This window comes from Rhipicephalus sanguineus, chromosome 1 (assembly GCF_013339695.2).
Source record: "Rhipicephalus sanguineus isolate Rsan-2018 chromosome 1, BIME_Rsan_1.4, whole genome shotgun sequence".
Taxonomy (NCBI): Eukaryota; Metazoa; Arthropoda; class Arachnida; order Ixodida; family Ixodidae; genus Rhipicephalus; species Rhipicephalus sanguineus.
The window spans coordinates 29,503,973-29,519,047 of NC_051176.1; the positions used below are offsets into that span (position 1 = coordinate 29,503,973).

The window sequence follows — 15,075 nt, forward strand, 5'->3', positions numbered from 1 at the left end:
CCCAGCGCGCAAGGCGGCCGCGAGGGTCGCGAAGGTTGACAAGCCAACACAAAGAGTGGTGGTCAGTGACAACTGTGAATGGCCGCCCATACAGGTAAGAACGAAACCGCTGAATCGCAAATGTTACTTCCAGGCATTCTTGTTCCGTGACAGTGTAATTCTGTTCGGGCCGGCTTAGTGAGTGACTTGCGTATGCAATGACGTGCTCGCGGTCACCATAACGCTTGACTAGAACGGCACCAATACCTATGCCACTGGCATCCGTGTGAAGTTCTCTCGGGGCCTTAGGATTGCAGTGCTGAAGGACAGGTCGTGACGTCAGCAGTAACTTCAGTTAGCGAAAAAAAGACACGCACTCCGGAGTCCACTCGAAGGGAATGTCCTTTCGTAGTAGGCATGTTAGCGGGTACGCGACGTCGGCAAATTTCGGAATACAGCGGCGGAATTAGGAACAAAGCCCCAGAAAACTGCGGAGCTCCTTGACAGAGCGCGGTGCACTGAACGCTTCAACAGCTGCTGTCTTCTGGGGATCCGGGCGTATATGCCATCCTTATCGACGAGATGCCCAAGCAAGAGGGTTTGGCGGTCTCCGAAGTGGCACTTGTTCGAGTTTAAAACTAGGCCAGCGTTTCGGATGCAGTTCAGAACAATATCCAGACGCGAGTTGTGCTCACTGAATGTCCGGCCAATGATAACGACGCCTTCGAGGTAGCTTATGCAGATGTTCCACTTCAAGCCGTGCCGAATGGTGTCCATAAATCTCTCGAACGTCGCCGGAGCGTTGCACAATCCAAATGGCATCACATTAAATTCAAAGAGCCCGTCAGGTGTTACAAAGGCAGTCTTTTCCTTGTCTTCAGGATGCATCGGAATTTGCCAGTAGCCGGATTGTAAGTCTACTGAGGAAAAGTGAGAGGTCGAATGTAGGCAGTCGACTGCGTCATCAATACGTAGCAGTGGGTACACGTCTTTTTTTGTTACGGCATTCAACTGGCGATAGTACACGCAAAATCTCCAAGATCCATCTTTCTTTGCTGCCCACGGACTTGCGGACTCGTCTATGACTCCCTTTTAGATCCAAAGCATTTCTTAGCGAGCTTCTGGGACTTTGAGCGTGTCTATCTATCTATCTATCTATCTATCTATCTATCTATCTATCTATCTATCTATCTATCTATCTATCTATCTATCTATCTATCTATCTATCTATCTATCTATCTATCTATCTATCTAGCCGCCCATGACTTTGTGCTCTCCTGGCTGTTTCGTTAATGGGATGTAACCCAAAATTGGTGTGGCGTAACATGACTGTATGACGAACATAAATGACAGGTCATAACATGAAAATCATGATATGCATGTCATGTACAGCATGATTTACATGCCACGTTCATGGTGCACTCGCGGCCGTTTCGCTAGCTTGATATACACGAAAATTGGTATTGCTTGACGTGACTGTACGACGAACATAAATGACAGGTGGTAACATGCAAATAATGTAATGCATGTCGTGTAGGAAATGATTTACATGCCATGTTCATGGTGTGCTCGCGGCCTGTTCGCTAGCTTGGTATACCCCAAAATTGGCATTTCGTGACGTGACTGTATGCCTAACATAACTGGCAGATGGTAACATGCAAATCATGTCATGCATGTCGTGTAGGGCATCATTTACATGCCATGCTGATGGTGCGCTCGCGGCTGTTCCCCCAGCTTGATATACACCAAAACTGGCATTGCGTGACGTAACTGTATGACGGACATAAATGACAGGTGGTAACATGGCAATCGTGATATGCATTTCATGTGCAGCCTGATTTATATGCCACGCTTATGGAGCGCTCGCGGCCGTTGCCCCGGCTTGATATACACCAAAATTGGCATTTCGTGACGTTACTATATGCCGAACATAAATGGCAATGGCTATATGCCGAACAATCATGCCCTACACGACATGCAACATGTCATGCATGTCCTGTAGGGCATGATTGATATGCCATGCTCATCGTGTGCCCGCGGCCGTTTCCCCAGCTTGATATACACCAAAACAGGCATTGCGTGACGTGACTTTATGACGAACGTACATGACAGGTGGTGACATGACAATCATGACATGCATTTTATGTACAGCATGATTTACATGACACGTTCATGGTGCGCTCGCGGCCGTTGCCCTAGCTTGATATACGTCAAAACTGGTACTGCGTGACGTCACTGCATGACGAACGTGAGTGACAGGTCGTAACACTTAAATCGTAATATGCATGTCATGTGCGGTATGAGTTACATGGCACTGTCTTGGTGCGCTTCCGACCGTTTTGTTAACTGGATATAGACCAAAATCGGTATGACATGACATGAGCGCGTGACGAACGTAAATGACATGTCATTCATTGTATATACCAGAATATACATTTCATTATATAAAAGATTGTACAAACATTCATGCATGGCAAACATGAAGTATACAGTGAACTAGCTGTCATGACATGAATGAACATTTTCCTGAAAGAGAAACAAGGCGATGTATGCAGCTCTCAGCTGGCTGCTTCGCATTACATCGATTGCCACAGTGCGTGGGATCTGCCGGATTTTTTCATCATCTTCTGCACTTGATCGTTGATAATTTGGCGCTCTGACGGTGAAACACGATATGGAGTTTCTCGAATCGGATCGGCCGAACCCGTGTTGATGGTATGGCGTGTTCGAGACGCAAGGATGGAGGATCACATGCTCCTAATATCTACGGCAGGTTGCGCCGCGCGGATGTTTGTCACTCTCTCAGCGGCGCCGGGCGTTTGGATGGGACATGGGGTTGTGACGTCTATGTTCACGCGTTAGCGTAATCACTCGTTGTAGACCAGGATCGTTTACTGTCGCAGCCAAGTTTAGAGCAAGCACTCATAGCCTTGCTCATAGTCTTGACTCCGGTTATCACCTGTTGGCAGTGGTTGTCCCATGAGCTGCGGGTTGGGTTACGTCACAGCTGGCAGAGAGCGAACGCCGGCGGCAAGCACGCGATAAGGACAGACCGAGCGCTATATCGATGTGGCTCGTTACAAGTGCCCCGCAGACCCCGGTCAAAGATGGCCGCCCTCCACAAGCGATCAAAAGTTTGGCCCACTCGAAGACTGACACTCACTGCGGAAGTGGGCGCTCAAAATCGGAGCAGCTGGCATTTCAGCATTCTTGTCATACGGAGCGGGCTTTTAGAAAATGCGGCGTGCCCTGATACGTGTGCGTACATATAAACATTTATTATGCCCAAAGGGAAGCTTTCAAATTAAAAAAGGTGGTGTGTTTAGTTGGTTACTCATCACAGTGGTATCCGAAACTGCAGCCTTATTGAGAGGGAAGGATTTTGATAGCGAATGTTTTAGAGCCAATTGAAAGATTTCTCTGCATTAATGCCCATTTTCTTGCATTGTATCTTTTCAGACTCCTTGTCCTTCTACTCATCGAAACGTAAGTCATGCTCATTTTCGCTCATTCGTCACACGCTTATAACTGTCTATAGTAATTCTAATTGAGCTCGCAATCTTCAAACTTCTCTTAAATGAAAGCGGTACTTGAGAGGACTTCATTTAAGATGCCTACCACTCCAGAGACCTACTGGCAGATGTAGAGTGGGGCGACTGCCTCAGCAACAACAAGTCACATACATCGTTTACTTAAGAGATGTTTGTGCGAGATATTTGCCCTGTATCGCCTGGTCACCCGCCGTGTTCTTGATTACACAAATGCTGTAAAAAAGACAACAGATCTGAGGTCTACTCAACGCTTTGGTGGTCTGCTCAGTAGTTTGGGGAAGAAAGATACAACATGAAATGCAATGCTGACGCTCTCTCTAGCTTAGCCTTTTTCCTTGAGCGTTTCTTTAAATTGCGTCACGGGATATTTCTATTTGGTCTTACATTCTTACATGAAAGCCCGAAATGCGAATGACAAAGCATAAGTGTGCTAGCGATTCAGATCTTAGGAAGAAGACTGGGGTCAAAGAACTCAGACAGACAGACAGACAGACAGACAGACAGACAGACAGACAGACAGACAGACAGACAGACAGACAGACAGACAGACAGACAGACAGACAGACAGACAGACAGACAGACAGACAGACAGACAGACAGACAGACAGACAGATCAAGAAAATGCAGGGAGGTTAACCAAAGAAAATCTCTGGTTGGCTACCATGTACTTGGGAAAGAGAAAGGGGGTGACCAATGGACATTGGTAGCTACCCAAATTACTGCGTCTCTGCAGACTCGATGGTAGCTGGCGACGTACTATAACTTATAGCTGACTTGGAAAGAATGCTAAATGACATCACCTTGAACACAGGCTTCTCAGAGACACCGGTTTCCATATCGCTACACTGCAACGGAGTCGTGAGGAGTACAGCTATACTGACAAGTGTGAAGCATGACTCAAGCCGTCATATTGAAATACTGTGTTTCTGCTTTATCTGCTAGTACAGATATCTTGGCTGCGAGGCAAACTTCCTAAAAATATCGTGTCTGACTCCGCGAGAATGGTGACCATGCATCATGGCTTTCGACTCAATTATGGTTGATGTAACGGAGTGCCTTGCGCTAAGCTGTACCGCTATGGTTCACGTTTCGATCCAGGTATAGTGCGACAATGGTAAAATATATGCACTCAGATTAAACAACCTGTACATGCACTTTCGGGCTTCCATGTGTAGTATACGTGCTTCCCTATACTCGATGCTGTGTGGTATAATAATAGTGGCTGTGCAAATCGGCTTCACCTGTTTTTTGGATGTCACTCGGGGACTTGAGTCTAGTAACTTCAGTTCGTTGTTTGTGTAACAAGCACAGCTATACACACGCAAAGCAAATTGAAAAAAAAAAAACACAGAAGAGCCTGCTGTCTAATGGGAGAGGGTATAAAACAGCTCAAACACAGGGACAGAAGAAAAACGAACAGCACGAGCGCCGTTCGTTTTGTACCGTCTGCCATAAGCCACATCCAAATAGCCCATTTCGCAGTTTTAATTCAGCCCATTGACTGTTTAGTACGGTTTCTTTTCCCAGACAGTGGCATAACTAGAATTTCGAAAAGCCGTTTGCCATTTGGCGAAACTTGGGCTGTAACTGCATCAGACTCGAATCTGGTAGCGATGTGATTTTTATTATATGACTGCGCTTCATTGAGGCTTCGTGATAAGACTTTGCTGAAATATGGTTATCAGTCGCATTATAATCGCCAAAAAAAATATGCAGGCAACGAACGGATGAGCATGTAACTTTACATTGAAAGCTAACGCGGCTCTCACTGTAAGCTCGCTTTAATTGCGCTGATGGCCACATTGAAGTGTATTTAGCCGGAACCGCTCGCGCAAGCCCAACGAACCCAATGGAGCAGAATTTAAGCCTGCGGGCACCCAATTCTAAAGACCTTTAATATGGCCTTCTGCTACAGCACACTTTGCCACCAGTATTTCGCTTGGTGGGACACCGAATGGTGTATATGTCACCTAGTTCAATCTTTCTTTGAGGCTGACCGAGGTATAGCTGCAGGCGTGAGGCGAGAGAAGGAGACGTATGCCGCATGTGACCTGGTACGCAAACGTGTAGTGTGGCTGCATATATTCTCGTGACACGTTCGCCAACGTTGCGGTTCAGTGCAGCCCTCCTGAGCGCACGGCCTTCAAAACGAGGCTGCATGTATGTGTAGAACCAAGTTACGATAGTCGGAGGAGGCTGAGCATGTGCGGCCGAGATTCATTTACCCAACCGCCGTGCGAGTTGTGTGGGCCCTTTGTGCAGACTAGTTCGTTAGCTTATAACAACAACAACAACAATAATATTAATAATAATAATCCGGGATTTGATCCCGCGACCTTCCAGTCAGTGGTCGAGCGCCATAACCACTAGACCATCGTGGCTTTTTTTTTTTAAATGTATTGCCTGTCTTAGACAATGTACAGTGAAAACATGTCACAAAATATACAAATACATCCTATGATAACACACGAAACGTGCTATCAATCTTACTTGGACTGGTGTTGCCCACCTGAATTCTTTCAAGGCTGCCAGAGGTTCTATCCTCGAAAGCCATTCGGGTAGAAACTCGTATATTTTGCATATTTTCAATGTAGGTAGACATACTTTGCCGAAAGTGAATTCGCGCTGGCTTAGCGTCCTGGTTCGCGGTGATATCCTGCCATTCGTACACGCCATATACAGGGGAGGCCAATCAACATTACTACATCAAATGTGACTCCATGTTTATTCTTTATTGCCACATACCTAATCCCATGCAGGCCGAAAGGAAACTATTTCTTTATTGTTCTATGAAGCACGTCCCAAAAATATGCCCTTTCCCAACAGTGCAGAAAAATTCATCTATGGTATCCGGTGTCTTGCAGATGAAACAGTGTGAACCCCATGGTACAAAACAACCCCTTTCTTTTATGAAAGTCTTTACCGACGGTGTTCACGTGCGTAACTTGAAATTGTTCATTTTTCTTTCGAGTACCTCTGCTGTGTTCAAAAACTAGACCATCGTGGCGGGTGTGGAGAGACGTGTTGGGAGTCTAATTAAAACAAAACGACGAGAAGGGCGAAAACTGGGTCATGGAATTTACTGGCATACACGGAAAATAGGCTTTCTATGGCATCTGTTGGAATTAATGTGCGATGTAGCTTGTGCGACGCAGAGGTCGGTATAATCTGAGCTTGTGCGGTGCGCATGTTGGCCACACCCCGTAAAATTCCATCAGTCGAACATGCTTAGTCCGAAAGACACGCTCTGTTGATTTTTTCATGCCAGGTTGGCTTCGCCATTTTACTCTCTTTGACCATCCTAGGCTCCTAGTGGGCTACTGTGTTTGTCTGTCGCCAGTACAGGACGCTTTACCGCTGGGGGATTGTCATGTCTAATTGAGATAATTAAGGCTGGGCTAAATCGTGAGCTGTACTTCCCAAAGAAACTTTCGCAGCTAACAGGAGATTCTTAGCACTCATCAGTCTGGGTGCAGCAGCGTGATGAAACGGTCTATGACCTGTACTTTACAGCTGTTACGTATGCGGTGTGCACACGTTATCGACTCCTTGTTCAACATAACACGCCCAGCACAGACGTTTTGCAGTAAAGAAAAACAGATGCATCTTTCTCTCTAGTGCAGTGGGGAAATAAAAAATCGATACTTGTAGCTTACGGATGCGTGTGCGTCGAGCAGGGTTGCCGTTGGGCGGACTTGAAAAGGAGCGAGAATTCAAGCCAAAAGTAGCCGAAGAAGCCACGTCATTCAAGTTTATCGCCACATTTGTAGCCAAATAGAACAGTAGAGGTATTACGAGTTGAGTTTTTATTTTTGAGCAATAAATACCATTTCGAACAAGCAAGAGCATACAAATGAGAGCACAAATTTTCACCTCTGGCTTGCTCTTCAAGTCACAGGTAAGCTGCAAATAAACAAATAAATTATAATAAATGCAGTCCTCCCGCATATTGTTTATGTAGAATATATAGACTTCTTGCCAGACAGAAAGTAGTTTCGCAACATTCTAGCCAACAAGTAGGAACATTAAACGCTGAAGCAATTTTTCCGTGAAGAACCAGACCGAATTTAATTAGTAGCATTTACTGATTTACAAAATACCAGTCCAGTTTCAGATATTAAAATTTGGTTGGAGATATTGAAAGGGTTTGCAGCGCAAGCACGGCAGTGCTGAAGGAAAGGCGTAAAAGCGAGGAACGGAAAGCAAAGAGGGACGACACGTTCGTCGCCTTTAGGCCTTTCCTTCAGCACTACCGTGCTTGCGCTGCAAACCCTTTCAATATTGCACTTCAACCAACTAGCCCAAATAGCCGTTCTTCTTCAATGCATTGGTTGGAGATGAATAGCACAGCTTCATTTTGCTGCGGATCTCCAGTTTTCGCCAAGTTAAAACGATAACACGCGTTGCGCAACAGTATTTGAAACTTGCGTGTAGCATCAGCATAGATGGCGTGCAGCGTGAGCAGCCCGTTTGCCAACATGCACGCAACTTCGTCACTCCGTATTTGCAGACGCGCCGCGCGTTGCGCTGGGGCGCCTAGATGCGCACGAGCCTGCTGGTGGGAGAGGATCGACAGACATGACGGAAAAGCTTTTTAACTGCAAACGTTAAGCAAAATGGCTACCTAATGCGCCAAAACAGAAGTTCAAAAGTAGCCAGAAAGTAGCTGTCGATCCAAGCTGAAGTTTTTTGTCGCCAGGCGGGGTCATAAAGTAGCCAATATGACGCAACTTAACCACCAAAGGTGACCCTGGCGTCGAGCATACTTTCATATCATGCGCATTCCACGACTAACGCAGGACATATGTAGTACTTCTTTCAATCTTACAAAAAAAAAAAGAATAAAAAAGGGGCACTCGCGCAGAAAAAAAAATACGAATGTGAAAGTGAGATAACGTTTTCTGGAACTACACATAAATAACAACACAGGATTTTTCTCACTCAAACTGCAGGTCTACTGCGTGCAATTGGCGAACCTCGGCCAAATTTAACTTCCGCGTTTCGTTTATTTTCTTTCGTTAATAGGGGAGCTTAGGTGCGAGGGATACGTTCAATCCTTGCTTGAGTGAAAGCGACAGGAAATGTTCTTTTAACAGCGGACTTGTTTAAGCCAACTGTTAGTACGTGCAGCGCGAGCAGAAAACTATCGTCATCATGAACCGGCACGCGATCTCTTCGTCCTCTTCGCCCTCGGAACACGTGCGCCGAGTTGTCCGGCGTGGGATGCAATAGCTGTGATGGGCGAGAGAACGAGTACAGAGAGAAAGAAAGAAATAGAAACAAATAGAGAAATAGGGAGAAAGAAAGGCAAGGAAGGCAGAGCAAGAAATGGACAGAAAGATGTGGAAAGAAACAGACACGAAAGAAAGAGAGAGAGCAGTAGAGAAAGATCGACAGAAAGAGAGGGGAAGCGAGACAGAAATGTAGACAGAGCGAGAGAAAGAACTGGAGAGAGAGAGAGAAAGGAAGAGGAAAATGAAGGGAAACGAGGCTTCCTTCACGCTTGCCACCACTTGTGCGAAGTTCTGTTTGTTTTTTTTTTATTTTTTTTTTCTGGCATGTGAATCAAACACTGCTTTCAAGAGGCTGATGACAAACATCTCGTCATCATTTCATCGAGGAGCCATTTTCCTCCTCCTCCCCCGCACTAATAAAAAAACAATAGCTGCCCATGATTGAAATGTTGCTCGAGTTGGACAATACAGAAATATCGTCGGCATGACTGCGCTGCCAGACGCGCCTTGTGTGAGCGTGCAGTACCGCGCGTCTCGACCCACGCCAGCGCACGCACAACAAGCGGACACGCACACACATAGAAAGGCAGCTGGAGTGGTGATGTCGCCACTCCCAAATAATATAGTCCATGCCGTACCCTCCACCACTGGGACCACCTCCAAAAGTACGGCACCAGAAAAAGAGAACGGCACAACGCCTGGGCCTGATAACAACGCTATCCGCGCGCCGTCTATTATCGTTACTTTAATCGTCCAGGGCGGCTCGTATGGCCTGCGCGTTTCACCTACCCATGCATTGGCGAACCTCGGTACACGATGTACTCTTTTCGAATTTCTTCGTATATTCGCCACTCCGCTTGCAATTCTTTCCGTTTCGCCTCGGCAAATATCTCCTCTTTGGACAATAATAATAATAAAGAATTAACTACCTCCGTGCCCCCAATTTTTGACCGCGTGGGGAACAGCCGCGTTAACTGGGCGTCCCCCTTCCCCCATCGGCGACTCCGCTGAACCGGGAACACGTCCTTTCTTTCTTTCACCCCTGACAGCGAAGCGTTATTTTTGCATGCGCGCTGCTCTGGTTTTTGTCCTCGCGGGAGCGGCTAACGGCCGGTGTGTACAGAGGTGCCAACCCACACTATATGGTCATGTACGAGCCGAATTGGTCGTCCCCTTCCTGTCAACTCGGGCGGGTGTTCAACGAACCCCGAAACACCAGCAACGCTCAAGCGGCGACACCGGCTCCTCTCTTCCCCCGCCTCCCATGGGAAGGTCAGCAGGCAACGCGGAGGGACATCCGCGCGCACTCCCCGGGGATGCAGCCGGTGTCAAGCGCGATCAGGTCGACCAGGTTCGAGAGCACGCGTGCACCCGACTAAACTCATCAGCGCGCGACGACGTGTCGGGTTTCGACCCACCGATGGAACGCTCTCCTTCGCCATCTCCGCGCACGTGCTCGCACGTGAACATTGCTTTCCCGTCCCTTTTGCGATCGCGAACGTTTATGCTATATATAAGGCCTGAAGGCGCATCCGAAATTGCTCTTACTTCGTGGTCACCAGCAATTGTAAAGTTGATTCAAACGTGATGTTTCCTTAAGATTTTGTGCTGGTGCTTCGTTTGTGCACGTGATAACACGGTGATAACAGCCGGGATAGGGGCATAGTTTATTCAGGAGTGACGAGTAGTGATGGTGTGTGTGTGTGTGTGTGTGTGTGTGTGTGTGTGTGTGTGTGTGTGTATACAATGTTATGTATTATGTTCACTCAAATGGGGACGAGTGAAAGGGGGAAGAGTTCGTAGAGACTAACTGTTTAGTGCCGGGAAATATCCTGTTATGTAACGAGCCTGTCACTCGAGGCGCTGGCATCCCCTGCAGTCATTACTTTAATTGTATCTGTGTCCGGTTCGTGAAACCTCAGACATGGCCTGCTTCGTTGCCTGGCAGGCCCTCGCGTGTAGGAGGCCAAACGAGTGTGACAGGTGATTGAATTGCGGAGTTAAAAGTGAAGTGTGAACCTTCCGATTTATTTTTTTTTTCTTTAACACGGAGAAAAGGAGTAGCTGAACTGTTCTTTACCTCATACTCTCCAGCCTGATGTACGTATAGCAGAACAGACGCTAGAGTCATTTGTAAAATAAGTTATCGAATCCGGCAAAGTGCGACCTGCTAGAGATAAGAGCCCGGATTTGCTGGCTCGAAAAGTGCTGGAAGCGTTTCACTCAATGAACCCCTGTAACGCCAGCATTCGTGTTCCCTCGGTATCACTGCATGCTGTATGTACTACAGCCGCCCAAATCTTTGACTTGCGTGCCTCAGCGGCGTTTTCTCTGTGTGTCAGCGCCATGGGATGGAACGAGGTTGCAAGAAATTGTTTTGTGGGCGCGCACCTGACGTCGCCCTTTTCGGAACTTAATTCAGTCATATGGCGAAGGCACACAGAAGAAAGGGCCGCTCGCGCACGCTAATTAAAGATTTTGGCGACTCTGCTTACCAAAAAAGAAAAAAAGAAGAAAGAAAGCTTGTCGGAAAATAAACGAAAGCGAATTTGGAAGGAGGGGGTTTTACGCCCTGGTCTTTTTTATCGGTGAGGCCCCATCGTTCGGAGGACTTCCTGACAATAAACTCGTTCTTTTTTTTTTTTGTTTGTTTGTTTCTGCATTATATCTGGAAAATGCGTAGTTTGAGGGTGACATAAAATAAAAATGAAAAGGAAAGCTCACTACAGATGACATCGCTGACCTTCGCTTGTTCTCTTTCATATAATTGCATTAGTTAGTTAGTTAGTTAGTTAGTTAGTTAGTTAGTTAGTTAGTTAGTTAGTTAGTTAGTTAGTTAGTTAGTTAGTTAGTTAGTTAGTTAGTTAGTTAGTTAGTTAGTTAGTTAGTTAGTTAGTTAGTTAGTTAGTTAGTTAGTTAGTTAGTTAGTTAGTTAGTTAGTTTTTGTAACCAGGACCAAATATGACAGAATGTGCTGTGCCCTGCAGAAATGGACGACGCAGCAGATGACGATATCGTGGTCGCTGTGCTGCTCCCGTAAGCTATCGCCAGTCTCACCCTTTCGCTCCGTTAGCCGTCCGAAAGGCATTGCGTGATGTTAAGCAGTTTTAGAATAGGGCACCGAAAGCTTTGCGTTGTCGTTTGCCGCCACTGCGCTTGCATCACATGGGTATACGCACGTTATGTTTCTCAAATAGCGCGCGTATACCAAGCAGCGCAAACCCTATGAACACAACTGTAAAACTATCCATTCCTAGAAACCAGGCTTACTGTTGGTGCGACGCGGACAATGGCGTTCACACCCGACTGGCGCCACGGTGGTTACGGTGCTCGGCTGCTGACCCGGAGGTCGCGGGATCAGCTCCGATCGTCGCGGTCGCATTTCGCTGGAGGAGAAATGCTAGACGCCCGTGCGACGTTAGTGCGCGTTGAAGGACCCCTGCAGGTGGTCCAAATTTCTGGAACGGCGTCATAACTTGGCGCGTAAAACCCTCCAATATTTTATTATTACCCAACTGGCCTCGGTTTTCTCTTCTCCGTATAACTGTCGACGTGTCAATTATGCGTATTGTCCCGCCAATACGACGCAATCCAGTCGGTGCCTCGCGCGGGAACGGACTTCGGCGGAGACGCACTGCGGGAGAAAGGGCGCCCGATAAGACGGCCACTTTTATCGGAGCCTCGTAAAAGTGACACTGAGAAAGCACACGACTCACGGAGACTTGTCTCGCACGGGAGGGACCCAGTTCTCGGAGAAGGCCGCTAATTGCACTCGCCTACTCTCGTCCGGCCGCTGCGGCACTTGGTTTAACGAGCGTGTACAGCCCCTACAACTTCTTTTTTTTTCTCGTCCGCTGTAGACTCGTCTAATGGCAACTCAAACAACTAGAGACGTTTGTCTCACTGTCCCCCACAAGGCCTCTTCCGCTAAAAAGACAAACAGGACACGATTGTATTTATACTGCGAAGAGCCAACTCATTTCGAGGCCCTTGCTCTCGTCCAAAAGGTGTTTTCGCGCAAATTGTTAGACGGCACGCGGCTCTCTTACAAGAGGGCGCGTGGGCCCGTAATTTTTTTTCACAGCATGTTTGCGGTACGGCGAATTCACTAACTGCTGTTACTGAAACTTATGAAAAACTAAGACGTATTGCTAATGTGCGTCGAAATGAAATTAATAAATCGTTTCATCGCATTTCTATTGTAGTAAATGTACTTTCAACCTCAGTACGCGTTTGACCTCTGCGCTTATGTGAATTTGCATTAACGTATTCAGCCTCCTGCTTGTGCGCAGTAGCTAAGAAGTTTTGATTTACTTTTATTCCATTATTGTTTTTTTTTTTTTTGCATTTTGATTCACTATTCCGCACGATAAGTGTGTGATTCAGTAATCGTATATGTACAATTTCGCTGCACTGAAACTGCTGCTAATAGTTGTATTAAATACTTTAGCGTTCGCTATGCGAAGGAATTCACATTTCGGTCTGTTAGTTCCGCAATTTACAGTCGGTATTTGTATATCAGAACAAGAAATTTTTAGTTTCGCACCAAAGGAGAGTTATTGATGTAGCAAGTTATTACACAACTATAGGCTCATTTTGTGGTTGTTTGCCCGTATGCGAGGGTGCTAAATGGCGCTCCAAAAATTGCTTTATCGATATGAGTTACCAACTAGCCCAACAGAAATTTCTTCTAACGTGGAGTAAGGTCTGTAGCATTAGTAATTAGAGTAAAAACTAATTAATTAACGAGCACAAGAGAGCAGATTTCGCGCGACGTCTGCGAACACTTGCTGTTACGAGGACGACGTGACGAAGGACGCATAGGGAATGAACTCTACGGGTTGCTTGTACGAACTTGAAATGACGCGACCACAAGGCGCACCTGAAGCACGTTAGCTGCCGCAGACGGCCTCCGAGACGCCCAGCCGTGCACGGTCAGGCTTGAGCAGGAAAACGTCCCCCTCAAACTGCATCAGCTTCTCACGTAATAGGCAGTTCTCGTAAAAATTGCCAATTCACATGCTTGACAGCGAGTTTTCTGACATGCACGCCAAAACAGCTAGAAATGAGATGAACGGTTTAACATTCAACAGCATAGTGCATTATAGGTGCTCCGCTAAGTGTACTTGGTGCAGTTACAAAGCGGCTACACGCAGAAGAATACGCTTCCTTGCCCAACATAGCTGCCGCGGTAGTACAGTGGTTACGGTGCCCGGCTGTTGCCCCGAAGGACACGGCTTTGATCCCAGCCGCGGCTCTAGAATTTTCGAAGGAGGCGAAAATGCTAGGGGCCCGCGAACTTAGATATAGGTGCGCGTTAAAGAACCCCCGGTGGTCCAAATTTGCGGAGCCGGCGTGCCTCATCATCGTGTCGTGGTTTTGGTACGTAAAACCCCAACAATTATTAACTGCTATATTATATTAATGCACTGCCTCATACCTGTATGGAAAACAAAGCACAAGAACGCTCGCCTGTCTACCGCCCCTTCGACTAGTTCGCATCGATAGTGCACCCCTCTAAAAAAATAATAAGAAGAAAAAAAGTCACAGTTTCGCCGCAAGGGCGAAGCAATGAATGCGATAGCAAGAAAAGCGGCCGTGATGGACGCGCTGCTACGCTGCATAAACATCTGCCCCCCAGCAGCAACTATGCTAGCGGACAACTTTTCTTGGCAATGAAGCGAAGGCTACAGTGCCACAATGCAAGTATCCTACCGCTAATAAATGTAGTCCCACAATTGCGTCCGTATTTTCTGCGTGAGATATATAAAATACTCCTTCATTTTCTACATGTAGCTTTTTGAGACGGAACGCAGCGCACACAAGCCAGATATTTGTACTTCTTTTACTTTATACGTTGTCACTTTGCGTTTTTGCGTGCTTGAAAAAGTCGCGCCTTTTACCCGTACCTTAGACGCTAGGCAGCGTTTGCGTCGAAATGCAACGCTAGCCATCACTTTCCACGGTGTTACGAGACGCGCGCCAAACCGGACTACTTCGCGTAGCAGTACATGTGCAGACGCTCCGCCCCCGTAGCTTTCCCTTCACTGCGAAGAAAAGTTGTCCGCGAGTATACCGCACGAGCAGACAGCGGAACGGCAAGGTTCTCCCTGCGCAAATATTAGAAGAAGCGAACGAGCTGGCCGACGACTTTTAAGTGCGCCCGTTTAAGCAGCCTTCATGTGCGCGCCTCCGTGCCTCGGAGGCACGGAGGCATAGAGTTTCCTAAAATTAACTAGAGAGGACTCTGGCGCTGCGATCGTTCAGCCACCATGGGAATGATGGATATTACACGGATTTGCCTAGTCTTC

General features: G+C 46.9%; 1 protein-coding gene across 1 annotated transcript in view; it reads left to right on the forward strand.

Annotated features, from left to right (window-relative positions):
* LOC119390015 (pituitary homeobox 3) overlaps positions 1-15,075 on the forward strand; it is a 175,263-nt gene that overhangs the window by 48,937 nt on the left and 111,251 nt on the right. The window contains exon 2 of the mRNA XM_037657519.2: positions 3,439-3,465. Within this exon, the coding sequence (XP_037513447.1) occupies positions 3,439-3,465 (27 nt within the window). The remainder of the gene's footprint in view (positions 1-3,438; positions 3,466-15,075) is intronic.